General features: G+C 50.5%; 2 protein-coding genes across 2 annotated transcripts; both read left to right on the plus strand.

The window, feature by feature from the left end:
* Positions 1–1,682: 1,682 nt before the first annotated feature.
* Positions 1,683–2,992, plus strand: LOC128047628 (cathelicidin-1-like). The gene is given in 4 exon segments (XM_052639935.1): positions 1,683–1,880; positions 1,994–2,101; positions 2,249–2,320; positions 2,903–2,992. Coding segments are annotated over 4 exon segments (468 nt in total).
* Positions 2,993–5,979: 2,987 nt separating this feature from the next.
* Positions 5,980–7,835, plus strand: LOC128047922 (cathelicidin-7-like). The gene is made up of 4 exons (XM_052640349.1): positions 5,980–6,180; positions 6,795–6,902; positions 7,045–7,116; positions 7,719–7,835. The coding sequence occupies exons 1-4, from the start codon at positions 5,980–5,982 to the stop codon at positions 7,833–7,835; spliced, it is 498 nt and encodes a 165-aa protein (XP_052496309.1).
* Positions 7,836–15,995: the final 8,160 nt, after the last annotated feature.

Consider the following 15,995-nt stretch of genomic DNA (forward strand, 5'->3'; position numbering starts at 1 on the left):
ATTAGCTTCATGGTCTCTGAGCTCTTCTAACACTTTGGCTGCTTGTATCTTCCATCTGTGCTCTCTCTACCACCCAGCACCAGCCCTCAAGCCTGGTGTCTCACCCACAGGACTGGACGTGGAGTCAAATGAGAAGAAACTTTCTGAGGGCTGTGAGAGCCAAGAGGAGGAGATTCTGAGTGTTCTTAGATGTCAGGGAAGACTTTCCAAGGGGGAAGGCCAGGGCAAGCAGAGGGACAAGGGGCACAGTTGGGAGATGAGTTGGAAGCTCCGACGGGCCTGAGTGATTGGGATGGCCTGGGACCTGATATCTGAGGCCTGTAGGGTGGGGAGTGACGACAATAAAGAGACCCAACCATCCAGACCCTAATGCCCCTGGCTCAAGGAGGCGGGTGAAATGCCCAAATCAGTGATTTGCAGGAGCCCCCTAACTATAGTATGGAGGGTAGACAGTGGTCAGGGAAGAGCCAGGAACACAGAGGAGGACTTTGGGCATTCCGGCTCCCCCTTGGAGGAGAGAAGATGGGGTAGGACCAGGGCAGCGGTGGTGGGAGGTCTAGGAGTGTCCTCAGGAGGAAGAAGGAGCAGGTGGGGCCCCCAGGCTTCCAGCTCAGGGCTCCTGCGGCAGCACCCAGACAACAGCCCAGTGTGGACAACCAGGGTATTCATGGGAGTCTTGAACCCAGACACAGACCAGTGATGTGTGTGAATGAGAACTTGTGTCTTGAAAAGGGAAGGGACAGCCCCTGGAACCTGTGAGAACTGGGAGGAGAAGCAGCCCAGATGCACCCGAGCCAGCCTTGCCTCCTAAGAGGAGACTCCCTGGAGGAGATTCAGCAGAACCCACAGAGGAGGAGGGGACCCAGGAGAGAAGCGACAGGGGAGAATCAGTGTTTGGAGGACAGATGTACTCTACAGCCCGTGAAGATAAACATAAGGCTTGAGTGTGGCCCCTGTACTTAGGGAGGGCTGTCCAGCCTGCAATGGCCTGAGTGTGAAACAGAGCAAAGAAGTGCGCAGATGACCGTTTCTCAGGCCAGATGAGAGGCAGCCAAAGCGATAGGCCAGGTTTGGTGGGTTCTGGGAAGAGGACATTTTGAGACTGAGAAAAGCAATGCAGAGGAATCCAGGAGAGGGGACAAATGGAACTCACTGTCTGAGGGCTGGACACAGAGATGATGATGTGGGCCTTGTATCTACCTAGAGACGGGCTGGTGTGTACATCTTGAGATGTAGTACTGTCATCCACTCACCAAATGTTAAGTGGCTCTCTACTGGGTTCCAGGCAGTGCCAAGAGGTGGAGGCTGACTGCTGAATACACTCCTTTACCCCGGATCATGAGGGGCCCCTGGTGTGGACTCAGAAGGGATGTAGACAGTGCCTGGTCCCTCCCTCTCCTGGAGTACTCAACCCCTTTGAGCAACCCTGACACTTCCCTAGGACCCCAGGAAAGGCCGAGATATTGTCAGGGAGATGGGGAAACCCTTTCTTCACCTTGCACAGGGGCCTCCCTGCCGACTGCCCAGAAATCCCCTGAAGCAACAGCAAAGCCTGAGGCAAGTCCACCTCGCACCCTGGGAGGAGGCCAGGGATGGGGCACATCACGTTGAGTCTTTGCATCAGGCCCAGGCTGAGCATAAAAGGAGGGTCCCTCGGGCTGGGAGGAGGCACACTGGGCACCATGGAGACCCAGAGGGCCAGCCTCTCCCTGGGGCGCTGTTCGCTGTGGCTCCTGCTGCTGGGACTAGCACTGCCCTCGGCCAGCGCCCAGGTCCTCAGCTACAGGGAGGCCGTGCTTCGTGCTGTGGATCAGCTCAATGAGCAGTCCTCAGAACCTAACATTTACCGTCTTCTCGAGCTGGACCAGCCTCCTCAGGATGTGAGCCAGGGAGGGGGCTGGGGAAGGGACCCTCTGGGTGGGGGAGCAGGGACACAGAACAGAGAAGGAAGCCTGAGCCCGAGCCCAGTCTCCCCACTCTGATCCTCCAGCAGGATGAAGACCCGGACAGCCCGAAGCGGGTGAGCTTCAGGGTGAAGGAGACTGTGTGTCCCAGGACCACCTAGCAGCCCCCGGAGCAGTGTGACTTCAAGGAGAATGGGGTGAGTCTCGGGCTGGGGGCGCGGGAGGCTGCTTGCCAGACTGCTGAACAGCGGGCTTCGAGCAACGTTCCCAGCCCCTGGTGTGAGCCTGGGAGCTTATGGCCTGGGGGTGGGTGGTTCCATTTGACCTTGAGCCTGCCCTTCCAGCTGCTGAAACGGTGTGAGGGGACAGTCACCCTGGACCAGGTCAGGGGGAACTTTGACATCACCTGTAATAATGTAAGTGGCCCCTTCTGTACTGTGGGAACTGCTGTGGGGGTGGGTTGTGGAACTTCCTTTGCTCCGATGACCCACCGCCTCATCCAGGGCAGAGAAAGGTCCTCCTATCCTGCCCCCTCCCTCCCCGAGCCCCAGGTCTCCAGTCCTGGCTGTGTGTCCCTAGAGCAGTGGTTCTCCTGGGGTCCCCACCCAGAGAACTTGTCAGCAAGGCAGATTCGCAGCCCCACTCAGACCACCTGAGTTGGACTCTGGGGTGGGGTCTGATCATTGGTCTTTTCCCAGGAATTCCAGGGATTCTGACCGTGCTAAAGTTTTGAGAGTCACGAGCCCTCAGCCTCTGCTCCCTTCCAGCTTTGCTGGGATGGGCTTGTGACTCTGGGAAGCCCTTGTCTTCCCTCAGTCTCTTCATCTCTTTGTGAGTGTGGGGATTCCATCTCATGTTCCAACTATCACAGCCAGAGGGGAACTTGTGTCCCGAAGATCCTGGTGTGACCCTGAAAAAGGAAGGGCCACGTGGGGAGGGATCTTGGCTTGATGGTGATGCAGTACCAACAAGCAACCTGTGTTTTTCTTGTTTCGCAGCACCAGAGCATCAGGATTACAAAGCAACCGTGGGCACCACCACAGGCAGCCCAAATATGTCGCTTCGTATTTATAAGGGTTTGCAGATAATCAGCTCTTGTAGATTTCTGTCACAAGCCAGCAAAGAGTCCTAAGGGTTTTCTTACTCGGCCTCAAGCTACTGGATCTGAAAAATAAACTCTTGTGACGTGATATCCTCCAGGTCTCAATTTCATTGTCTCCCCTCCTCACAGTTACCAAGAAACAATCTTGACCAATTCCATGTCTCGTGTGTGTGTACCCGTGTGTGTATGTGTGTGTGTGTGTCTATGTGTCTCTGTGTATGTCCTTGAGTGTATGTGTGTGTGAGATCACTCCTGTGAACACAGAGAAGGGTGAGGCCCCTGTTCCATCCACGAGGGAGGCAGGAGCCTCAGGAGCTCCAGGACAGCGTCTCCATCCTTGGGCGCCTCCCGAGCCCTTCACCCAGCCCTGCCCTCCTCCTCCAACACCCAGTGGGACCTAAGGAGACCTGCTGTGTGTGCAGTGCTGGTGGGAACGCTGCTCCTGCTCTCATGGAGCTGACAGTCCACGAGGGCCACGCTTCTCACCTTGTGAAGCACTCAGAGAGACGCAGTTGAGTCTCAGGGCTCAGCCTGCAGGTGCAAGGCCCATGAGTCTCATGCACATGACGCTGGCTGGGAGGAGCAGAGGAGGGGGCGATGCAGGATCAGGGCTCATACGTGAGTTGGCTGGGGAAGAGGTGCATGCGGATTTCTGAAGGACCAGGTGTGGAGGCGGGGGCAACCACTCTAAGATGAGGACCGTGATGTCTTTCCTGAGCAGACCTCAGTTCCGACAGGCAGTGAGGACTAAACCAGGAAAGCCGGATGCTTTCACCTCTCACATCACTGGAAGTGCAGCCTGAGGACCCGGAAGTGGGCCCTCCTAAGGATCAGGGAAGGACGGGGGAAGAGGGCTTCAGTCTGAAGAGTGTAACAGTGAAGGGCCCAGAGGCAGGAAAGCACAGAGAGGATTTCAGGGTTACCAGAACCAGTCACTACGTGTATTGCTGATTATGCTCTATTGTAATCAAGTCGCTTTCAGCCTTTGATTTGGGAAAAGGATACAACTTGACCACAGTCCAGGGTCAAACCTGGAGAAGGAAAGCAGGGTGCACAGAAGCCCACCCCTCATTCCTCTCCAAGGCTGAGTGTGTAACCACCACCATCCATCCAAGCTGCCATCTTCCGTGGTGTCCCAGACAATTGTCCCCAGTCCCAGAGGCCCACAGAGGCCATGAGCTACCCCTGGACTGCAGTCATGTGGCCATCCCAAGGGAAACTGGATTAGAATTTGCTTCACGGCCTCTGGGCCCCTTTAATATTTTGGCTTATTATCTCTCCCGGTTGTACTCCCTCCACACCCCAGCGCTGGCCACTCTACTTGGTGACGTGTCCAGATGACTGGACATGGAGTCACTTGGGGGTCGAATTAGAGGGGATGTCCTGAAGACTGATGTCCTATGTCAGAAAAGAGGAGGAGGTGCCTTCTGTGCCTGCAGACGCCTGAAGGCTTCCCAAGGAGGTAAAGCAGGGCAAGCAGAGAGATATCAGGGGCAGAGATGTGGGGAGGAGCAGGAGGCTCTGAGTGGCCTGAGGGATTTGGGTGGGTGGGACAGCCTGACACCCAAGGCCCGCAAGTCTGGGGTGAGGAAAACTAAGAATAGCAACCGTCTAGGCCCTGATGCCAGGGCGGGGGCTTGTACGCTCGGGAGGCAGGGGGTGAAAACGGTCAAATGGGCAGTGTGTTGGAGCCCTAGAAAATAGCATGGAGGGTGGACAATGGTCAGAGAGAAGCTGGTATTCGAGGAAGGTGGAGTCTGGAGGTTGTGGTTCACTGAGAGGAGAGAAGACGGGGTAGGCCCAGTGCAGGGGTGCTGGGAGGTCAGGGGAGTGTCCTCAGGAGGAAGAAGGAGCAGGTGGGGCTCCCAGGCTTCCAGCTCATGGCACCTGCAGCAGCTCCCAGCCACCAGACCTGTGCAGACAAGCAGGCTTTTCATGGCAGTCTTGAAACCAGAGGCAAAGTCCAGTATGTGTGTGATGGACACTGGTATCTTGAGAAGGGCCGTCCCCAGAAACGTGTGAGGACTGGGAGGAGAAGCAGCCTGGATGATTCTGAGCCAGCCCTGCCTCCTAAGAGGAGAGTCCTTGGAGGAGAGTTAGCAGGAACCCCCAGGAAGGAGGGTACCCAGGAGGGCACAGCAAGAGAGAATTGGTCAGGGGCAAGTTCAGGAGGACAGGGGCTCCCCAGAACCTGTGGCGATAAGACAAGTCTTGAGTGTGGCCTCTGGATCTAGGGAGGGCTGCTCAGCCTGTGATGGGCTTGAATGTAAGCCAGCAAAGAACTGTTGGAGGCGATGTAGGTAACACTTCCTCAGGCTCTTTTGGGGAGTGGCCAGGACAATAGGCCATGGTTTGTGGGGTCTGAGGACAAGACATTATTAGATAAAAGGAATGAAGAGGAATCCAGGAGAGGGGAGAAATGAGACTCACTCTCTGAGGCCCGGGCACAGAGAAATAGATAGTGTGGGTTTTGTGTCTGCCTAGGGACTAGCTGTGTGTGTAAGTGTTAAGTTGTGAGTAGTACTGTCAAGCATCAGTAAATGACTCCCTATTGGGTGTTAGGCAGTACTGAGAGCTGAAGGTTGAGTGCGCAATACACTTTTTTATCCTGAATCCTGAGAGACCGTAGAGGGGAAGCCAAGGAGATGTACAGTGCCTGGCCCTTCCGCCTCCTGGAGTACTCAATCCTCTTGGGCAAGCCTGCCTGTGACACTTCCCATGGACCCCAGGAGAGGCCGAGATATTGTCAGGGAGATGGAGAAACCCTTTCTTCACCTTGCACAGGGGCCTCCCTGCCCACTGCCTAGCAATCCCATGAAGCAACCGCAGGGGTTAGGCAAGTCCACCTCACACCCTGGGAGGAGGGCAGGGATGGGGCAGGTCAGGAAGACTCCCGGTTGAGCCTTTGCATCAGGGCTCAGGCTGAGCATAAAAGGAGGGTCCCTTGGGCTGGGAGGAGGCAGTTTAGGGACCATGGAGACCCAGAGGGCTGGCCTCTCGCTGGGACGGTGGTCACTGTGTCTCCTGCTGCTGGGACTAGTGCTGCCCTCGGCCAGGGCCCGGGCATTCAGCTACAGGGAGGCCGTGCTTCGTGCTGTGGATCAGTTCAATGAGAGGTCCTCAGAAGCTAATCTCTACCGCCTCCTGGAGCTAGACCCGCCTCCCGAGCAGGACGTGAGTTGGGGAGGGGACTGGGAAGGGGATCTGTCTCCTGACATCCTCGGCCACACTGTCGCCCCTTCGCTCAGGCTGGTCCTCCTGTCAGGACGGCACTTTTCCCTCTAGGTGGGTTAACCTTCCCAGACCTGGGTCATGTCCCAGAACCAGGCTTCCTGCCTTAGCATCTCTGCTGTGGGATCAGGTGCCCTGCACACCTGGCTCAGGCTCCCTGGACTTCTGGGAGCTCCAGGGATGGAGGGGTCACAGGCTCTGTGAGGTGACTTCCCTGCTAATGTCCCCCCTGCTCCTCGGTGTCTCCCTGCCAGGAGGGCCTCTGTCAGCCTGGAGGCTCCAGTGACAAGGTCTCTCCCTGCAGGCGGCCCTGACCTCCCTGGGCCCCTCTGAGGGGAGGCGCTGCCAGCAGCGCTGCTGTGAGGGCCGCTCCTGCTCTCTGTGTGCCCGTGAGGCCGGGCACGGGCTCTGTGCCCTCTCCTGTGCTCCCAGCACCAAGCCCAGAGCCGGACACACAGGGGGCTGGAGAGGCTGCCGTCCAAGTAGGGGGCAGGGAGACAGATCAGAGAAGGACACATGAGCCCGAACCCAGTCTCCCCACTTTGATCATTGACCAGGCGGAGGACCGGGGAGCACGAAAGCCTGTGAGCTTCAGGGTGAAGGAGACTGTGTGCCCCAGGACGAGCCAGCAGCCCGTGGAGCAGTGTGACTTCAGGGAGAATGGGGTGAGACTGAGGGCTGGGATCAATGCTTCTCAGGGAGCTGAACAGGGGGCTTCTGGGAAAGAATTGCAGTCCCTGGGGTGAGGTGGGGTGTGGCTGGGAGATATTGTCTGGAGTTTCTAGTTTGACTTCAAGCCTTTTCCAGCTGGTGAAACAGTGTGTGGGGACAGTCACTCGGTACTGGATCAGGGGTGACTTCGACATCACCTGTAATGATGTAAGTGGCCCCTTTTGTACTGCGAGGACTGCTAGAGGGGTGGGTTGTGGAACTTCCTTTGGCCCAATGACCCGCTGCCCCATCCAGGGCAGAGAAAGTTTCTCCCACCCTGGCCCCTCCCTCCCCAGAGCCCCAGGTGTCCAGTCCTGGCTCTATGTCCCTTAGAGCAGTGGTTCCCTACTGGGGTCCCCAACTGGGAACTGACATAGAGGCAGATTCTCAGCCCCACTCAGATCCCCTGAATCAGACTCCTGGATGGGGGGCAGCCTTTTGTATTTTCACAAAGCCTCCAGGGGCTTCTGCCGATGCTGAAGTTTGAGACGCATTGACTCGAGTCATGAGCTCTCAACTCCTGGTTCCCTTCCAGCTTTGTTGGGATGGGCTTGTCACCCTAGGAAGCCCCCTGTCACCTAAGGGACCTTGGCTTACTTATCTATCTGTGGTGTGGCGATTTAACCATAGGCTCCAAACATCATATGGGAGGTAAACTGGGGCTCCAAGCTTCCTGACATGGCCCCGGAATTGGAGTGTTCAAGTGACAAGGGGTCTGGTTTTAATGTTGAGCCAATCCGACAAAGCAACTATTTCCTCCTGGTTCACAGATTCAGAGTGTGGGGCTATTCCGCCGGCTGCGGGACTCACTCCGAAGAGGTGGGCAGAAAATCCTCGAAAAAGCAGAGAGAATTGGTGACAGAATCAAAGATACCTTCAGGGGATGAAGTCCTAAGGATCAGGTTATCCTGGCTCAGACTTCTGGACTCTGAAAAATAAATTCTTCTAAAAACAACTTCATCTAACATTCAAATTCACTTCTCTTCCCTCTCAGTCTTACCAGGACCAGGTCCTTAACTCCGAGAGTCCTCTTGAGTGTATGCGTGTGTGAGAGAGAGACAGACAGAGATCACTCCTATTAACTCCCGGATGGGTGAGGGAGTCCCCCTTTCTGGAGGGTATGCGGGTACAGGGATGTAATGACGACCATAGCTAACACGGATGTATGGTATATTTGAAAGTTAAGAGAGTAGAGCCTAAGTGTTCTCATCACAAGGAGAAGACCTCATTTGTTTTTTGTATCTCTTTGAGATGATGGATGTTAAGGAAACTTACTGTGGTACTCATTTCAGAATATAGGTAAGTCAATTCGTTATGCTGTACACTTGAAATTTGTAATGCTGTTTGTCGATTATATCTCAAATGAAACTGGAAAAAATATTTAAAGAGTGTGAAAGGATTATTACAGCAAAAAGTTTGTGAACCGCTACTTAGAGAAACTCTCCATGGGTGTGCAGGGAGACATATATGATAACATCCAATTGGAGTATTGGTCTATTTCTTCAATAGATACCAAACAGCAGTGAACACAAATAAATGGATTACGGTGTATCATTCAACAAAAAACAAAACAAAACAAAAACTGTGCAAAATGAGCTAGTAAATGTGTTAAAAGGCTACTTATATAATGTGTAAAAGCGTGGACACAACACTATGTTTTGCCTGTGGGTACTGGTGGTAAAAACAAAAAAACGTGCTAGAAGAGAAGTGAGCAGGTCAACGCGCTAGGACAGTCTTCATCCGTTCCACTAGAGTCGCATTCTGGCCCCAAACTACGCTTCCCGGCAGGCTGCGCGCCGCGCCGTGACGCACTTCCTGCAGACGCACTTCCTTGCCTTTGCTTTGTTCGTTACTAGGGCAGGGTAGCGCTATGTTTTAGCAGCTGGATGCAGCTGCTGGTAACTTTGATGCTGCCGCGTAGCCCAGCCGGTAGCAGATGCGGACCTCGCGGGAGCAGTTCCTGGGCTTGCCCGTGAACTGTGAGGTGGACCAGCTGGCCAAGTGCTAGGGCAGGAAGAGAGCGACCGTCCCCCCGCACCCCCTCCTCGGGTGTTCGGACCTCAGGCGCAGGCCTGGCGTGGGCCTGGGTGTCGCGGGGCTGATTCCCTAAGGAGTTGTAGAGAGGCGCTTGAGGATGCGACCACCCCTCCCAACTTTTGGGTGGGGCGGCGTTCCCTCCCTCGTTGTCCAGAACCCTGTTCTTGTGGTTTATAGCTACCTCCCCAGAGTCCCCGGCCTCGCCTTCCGCCGCGGGGGTCCTGTCTGCGCCGTCCACTCCGGCGGCAAATCCGCTGGCGGCGAAAATTGAGCGCTTGAACTGTGGCGAGTGCTACATTCTTCAGTTCAGTTCAGTCGCTCAGTCGTGTCCGACTCTGCGACCCCGTGAGTCGCAGCACGCCAGGCCTCCCTGTCCATCACCAACTCCCGGAATTCACTCAGACTCACGTCCATCGAGTCCGTGATGCCATCCAGCCATCTCATCCTCTTGTCGTCCCCTTCTCCCCCTGCCCCCAATCCCTCCCAGCATCAGAGTCTTTTCCAGTGAGTCAACTCTTCGCATGAGGTGGCCAAAGTACTGGAGTTTCAGCTTTAGCATCATTCCTTCCAAAGAAATCCCAGGGTTGATCTCCTTCAGAATGGACTGGTTAGATTTCCTTGCAGTCCAAGGGACTCTCAAGAGTCTTCTCCAACACCACAGGTCAAAAGCATTAATTCTTCGGCGCTCAGCTTTATTCACAGTCCAACTCTCACATCCATACATGACCACAGGAAAAACCATAGCCTTGACTAGACGGACCTCTGTTGGCAAAGTAATGTCTCTGCTTTTCGATATGCTATCTAGGTTGGTCATAACTTTCCTTCCAAAGAGTAAGCGTCTTTTAATTGCATGGCTGCAATCACCATCTGCAGTGATTTTGGAGCCCCCCAAAATAAAGTCTGACACTGTTTCCACTGTTTCCCCATCTATTTCCCATGAAGTGATGGGACCGGATGCCATGATCTTCGTTTTCTGAATGTTGAGCTTTAAGCCAACTTTTTCACTCTCCTCTTTCACTTTCATCAAGAGGCTTTTTAGCTCCTCTTCACTTTCTGCCAGAAGGGTGGTGTCATCTGCATATCTGAGGTTATTGATATTTTTCCCAGCAATCTTGATTCCAGCTTGTGCTTCTTCCAGCCCAGCGTTTCTCATGATGTACTCTGCATAGAAGTTAAATAAGCAGGGTGACAATATACAGCCTTGACATACTCCTTTTCCTATTTGGAACCAGTCTGTTGTTCCATGTCCAGTTCTAACTGTTGCTTCCTGGCCTGCATACAATTTCTCAAGAGGCAGGTCAGGTGGTCTGGTATTCCCATCAGTTTATTGTGATCCACACAGTCAAAGGCTTTGGCATAGTCAATAAAGCAGAAATAGATATTTTTCTTACGTCCTGTTAATTAATATCTAACTGAATGATGAAGAAGTCTAGAACTTGTTTTTCATCAGACACAGGTTGTTGTTCAGTTGCTAAGTCGCATCTGACTTGCGACCCCATGGACTATACCCCATCAGGCTCCTCTCTCTATGAGATCTCCCAGCAAGAGTACTGGAGTGGGTTACCATTTCCTTCTCCAGGGAATCTTCCCTACTCAGGGGTCAAACCTGTGACTCCTGCATTGGAGGCAGGTTCTTTACAGCTGAGCCACAGGGAAAGCTCCCGACACAAAGTTATTATTTTGCTGAGACTACATTTCGCTTTAACTGTCTTTTTAATGTCTTCTGAAATGTGCTGTAGGTGTGCAAAACACATCTAATATCAAAGAGATTACGGGGGGTGGGGGATGAATCTGAACTATTGATAACCACTTAACATTGCATATATGTTGAAATGATAATATCTTAGCTATGTTGGGTTGAAGAAGTGAAGTTAGTCACTCAGTGTTGTCCGACTCTTTGGGACCCCATGGACTCTTTAGTCCCCCAGGCTCCTCTGTCCATGCAATTTCTCCAGGCAAGAATCCTGGAGTGGGTTGCCATTACATTCTTCACGGGATCTTCCCAACCCAAGGACAGAACCCAGGTCTCCCGCATTGTAGCCAGATTCTTCACCCTCTGAGCTACCAAGGAAGCCCATAAAATTAATTTCACCTTGTAAAACACTATTTGAGATGGCTGCTATGGAATTTTTTTCCCCAGTGGTGCCATGTGGCACACGGGAGTCAGGAATCTTAGTTCCCAGACCAGGGATGGAACCTGTGTCCCCTGCAGTGGAAGCACAGAGTCTTACCTCTGGGACCGCCAGGGAAGTCCGGGAAATTTAAAATTACGTATGTGGTTGGCACCGTAGCTCCTATATTGCTCTTGGATAGCGCTGCCCTGGGAGAAGGGATATTTCTGCATCTGACAGAGCCTTCCTGGGCTCTTGGGGATGCTTCCTAGAAGAGCTGATGTGTCTGGAGGGCGTTCTTACCCTGTCTTGTCTGAGGGGGTCTGGTCTACCACAATTAATGTTTCTGTTGGAGGTTCCTGCAGAATGGCTTTTTCAGCCCCTCTTCCCTAGCCACCAGGCACCTTCCTGGGTTGGGTTGTGCTGTAGAGAGAAAACGAAGGACCTGATGGTGACCTGAGAATGTGAGATGGCAGGAGGATGCATCTGTCACCACCAAATGCCTGGTGGTACCAAAGTAAAGAAGAGTCTAATGGTTTTAGAAGCCACGTTTGCAATTTTAATATATGCTGAACTGCCATGTAGTTTGTAGTTGGTGCCCACCAATTATTAAAGAGGCATTGTTTTCTCATTGACTTGAAATGCGATATATGCCACATACTACGATTAGGTTGTCCTTCATTCCACCCACCCAGCCAGCCAGCCATTCATCCTTCTTCCTCTGCAATAAAAAGTGTAGATATGACCAACCTATGATTGACCTGGATCATGAGGGAGGGGGGACATTATACTAAGTAGAATATGTACAAATATATAAGTAGAGGAGAATAAGGGGGATCCAGAGTGCCAGGGTGTAGAGGCAGAGTTGGGCGATCAGGGTTGGCTTCTGTGAGGAACTATGTGTGAGCAGAAGCTTGAAAGAGGTAAGGAAGGTATATATGTGGGTGTGGTGGGAGACTCTTCCGGGCAGGGAAACAACCAGTGCAGAGATAGGAAAGTAAGGAGGCCAGCGTGATCAGAGTACAGAAAGCAAGGAGGAGAAGAAAATATTTAAAGAGTACCCTCTGAGTCCTACAAGTTAAAAAATCTTAAAGCGTAATTAAATCTCTCAGTTCTGTGTCGTGTTTTAACTGATTCTTTTTATTATTATTATTTTACTTTAGCTGCACTGGGTTTTTGTTGCAGCACGCAGGCTTAGTTGCTCCACGGCAGGTGAGATCTTAGTTCCCTGACCAGGGATTGAATCTGCATTGCAAGGCGGATTCTTAACCACTGGACCACCAGGGTAGTCACGAGTTTTGTGGTTTATAAGTTCTATGGTCTACAGGGTCACAAAAGAGTCGGACTTAGCGACTAAACAACAGCAAAGTTATTTAATATCATAAATCATATTTTTGTTCATTTATTGAAAACTTGAAACTGCCTCCATTGGTAGATACAAAATTACTCTGGATATTCCTGAGCTCTTAAGACTGCTATTTTCGGAGTTGAACATCAGTTTCTGTCAGAAGCTTTCTTAAGGTTTTTCTCTATTTGGCATAGCTAGGAATTAAATAGTTCTGCTTTGTTCTATTCTTTTCTGCTTGTATCTGTTTTGAACTGCTTTCATCAGTTTAAATTGGCTCCACTTCACTCCATTTAGCTTCTCACCTAGTTTCTCCATCTGTCTCAGTGGAGACTCACCCACTGAAATTTGCATTCAGCTAGCCAGTGTAGTTGGAGAAGGCAATGGCACCCCACTCCAGTACTCTTGCCTGGAAAATCCTATGGATGGAGGAGCCTGGTAGGCTGCAGTCCATGGGGTCGCTAAGTCAGACACGACTGAGCAACTTCACTTTCACTTTTCACTTTCATGCATTGGAGAAGGAAATGGCAACCCACTCCAGTGTTCTTGCCTGGAGAATCCCAGGGACGGGGCAGCCTGGCGGGCTGCCATCTATGGGGTCGCACAGAGTCGGACACGACTGAAGCGACTTAGCAGCAGCAGCAGCAGCCAGTGTAGTTTGGTCTTGTTTTTATCTTGTTTCACCTGGTGGTCTTCTCTGTCACTACGCTCATGCATTTCATTGATTCTGAGAAGTATATTACCTCAAGTTATCAATAAATTAGTCTTTTACATGGAAACTTTGGATCATATTGGATCCATTTCAGGCTTTATACTGTTTTGCTACACTTGATTTATCCTTCCTTTTCTCTGTATATCTTTTTTCTTTTATTGCTGAATTATTTAAAACAAATCCCAAATAATGTAATGTGACATATCACTCCTAAATATATCACAATGTAGCTATAACAAATAAGGATTTAAAAAATATATATATAACCACATTATCAGTAGTGTCTTAGTATTTTCTAATACTTGGTCTGTGTTCAAATTTACCTGATCATCTCAAAGTCTTTTGTGAATTTGAATCAGGATCTCAACCAGATCCACACATTTCTTTTTTAAAAAATGTTTCTTAAGCCTGTATCAATTCTTCATCCCTCTTCTGTTTTTTCTCTCCAGGCCATGGATCTATTTATAATGCTCTGAATCTAGAATATAAATCTACTTCAGATAATATTGTAAAGTAGTTTTCACATAGTAGATTGTAAATCAAGGGAAAAATAGTTCTGAACTTTATCACGAAGTATTCATCACATGAAAGGCATGGCAATTCCGTGGTGGTCCAGGGCTTAGGGCTCGGCGCTTTTACTGCCGTGGCCTTTATTCACTCTCTGATTGGGAACTAAGATCTCGCACACTGCTTGGCATAGCTGGGGAAAAAAGAAAACATTACATCATCAATGGCATTGCTGGCTGTAGTATTTAGTTACCACCCATACAGCACAGCTGCGTCTGTCATCAATAGAATGTACACATCATCAATAAGGCACGTCCATGTCTGTCTCCATTTGTAACTGTGATGTACCTATAGCTGTAAGCATCTGATTATTTCACTGTGTCTCCTAATGTAGTCCTTCCAATAAATTCATATTGAAAAGCATAGTATTTTTATTGTGAATTACTTTCCTTTATTTCTCTTTTATATTTTGGGTTAGGGCACTATTTTTTTTTAGGGCACTATTTTTAAAAAATTCTGTGTATGGGGACATTTTATTCAATATGAATCTCATTTCAAGACAGTAAATGAGATGTTACAAAACATAGACTATGAGAAGGAGCCTTTGACTCTAACAGTGTTGAGAACAGAACATGTGTCTGTCTTCTGTCTAACCTTTCAAGTTCTTTCTTAATTAACTCTGCTCCTATCACCCATTCACTCAAAAGTATTCATTAACTATTAAATGTTAAGTCCAGTTCTGTGTTCTTGGGATGTACCAATAGTATATCTGGGAGAAGGCTGTTCCAGACATAGGAACCAGTCAGTGCACAGCAGCAGGACAGAGATCAGTGCAGCTCAGACTGGAGTGAACAAAGGGCAGAGTACAGGTGCAGTCAGAAAGCCGACAGGATGTGAAAGAATGTAGAACCTAGTGGGCCCCTCTCAGGGCTTGGCTTTTACTCTGAACATTATGGATATATATATATATATATTCATTTATTTTTGGTTGCACTAGGTCTTCACTCGGAGAAGGCAATGGCACCCCACTCCAGTACTCTTGCCTGGAAAATCCCAGGGATGGAGGAGCCTGGTGGGCTGCAGTCCATGGGGTCGTGAAGAGTCAGACACGACTGAGCGACTTCACTTTCACTTTTCACTTTCATGCATTGGAGAAGGAAATGGCAACCCACTCCAGTGTTCTTGCCGGGAGAATCCCAGGGACAGGGGAGCCTGGTGGGCTGCCGTCTATGGGGTTGCACAGAGTTGGACATGACTGAAGCAACTTAGCAGCAGCAGCAGCAGGTCTTCACTGCTGCGTGGGCTTTCTCTAGTTGCAGTGAGCGGGGGCTACTCTCTAGCTGCGGTGCACGGACTTCTCATCGAGGTGGCTTCTCTTATTATGGAGCACAGGCACGCGGGTTAGGGTTAGGGTTTCAGTAGTTGTAGCTCCCAGGCTCTAGAGCACGGGCTCAGGGGTTGCGGCACATGGGCGTAGTTGCCTCACAGCACGTGGAATCTTCCCACCAAGGATCAGACCTGTGCCCCCTGCATTGTCAAGTGGATTCCTTACCACTGGACCACCAGGGAAGTCCTGGATACATATACATGCTTTAATAAAGTGAATAGTTCTATTTCTTAGAAATGTGCAATAAAGAAGGAAGAGATGGGAATTAGCTTTCGCCACCTGTTCCCAACCTATTCCTCTATTCGTGATCCCAGACAGAACTCTCATGGCTCCAGAGAGTACTTCCTCCAGATCAGTGCGGGTCCTGACTTGACTGGGCTCAGCAGACCCTCTAGGGCAACATGTCTTAGCATCCTTCATTCTGTCCTGAGAGAGCTGGACAGATAATGAATGGGGAAATTCAAATGGTTTCACATGTGCTCTGGTTAGCCATTATTCTCCACTGTCTTCTGTATTAGGGACATCCAGACTGAGTGACTCCTCTGTCAATCTACTCTTTCTTTTCATAGAAAAAGTCAGAATGTTCCCATATTCGTCATGAAGATTGTACTCTCTTGTTGGAAACAAATCGTTGTAGCTTATGTGCCAGTGTAACTGGTTATGGCCTAGAAGATAATTTTAGTTTAAGTGCAGATTCTTACAAAGCTGATGATGCCTTTAATGTTTACTTGGAAGATTCCTTATTTGGATAATATATAGAAAAATAGGTTCTACTGTGGGTTTTTGGTTTTTTTTTTTGCTTGATTCAAATAAAAGATGTAATAAGTAAAAATTGACTAAAGGTTGGTCCAGTGATTAAGAATCCACCTTGTGATGCAAGGGACACTGGTTCAATCCCGGGTCCAGGAAGATCCCACATGTCACAGAGCAGCCAAGCCTGTGTGTCAC

This window comes from Budorcas taxicolor, chromosome 1 (assembly GCF_023091745.1).
Source record: "Budorcas taxicolor isolate Tak-1 chromosome 1, Takin1.1, whole genome shotgun sequence".
Classification (NCBI taxonomy): Eukaryota; Metazoa; Chordata; class Mammalia; order Artiodactyla; family Bovidae; genus Budorcas; species Budorcas taxicolor.

Bases quoted from the DNA above. Each gene is read 5' to 3' on its own strand.
- LOC128047922 (XM_052640349.1), top strand. From the start codon at position 5,980: ATGGAGACCCAGAGGGCTGGCCTCTCGCTGGGACGGTGGTCACTGTGT. The intron at 6,181-6,794 runs GTGAGTTGGGGA...ATCATTGACCAG, and splicing joins ACCCGCCTCCCGAGCAGGAC to GCGGAGGACCGGGGAGCACG. The intron at 7,117-7,718 runs GTAAGTGGCCCC...CCTGGTTCACAG, and splicing joins TCGACATCACCTGTAATGAT to ATTCAGAGTGTGGGGCTATT.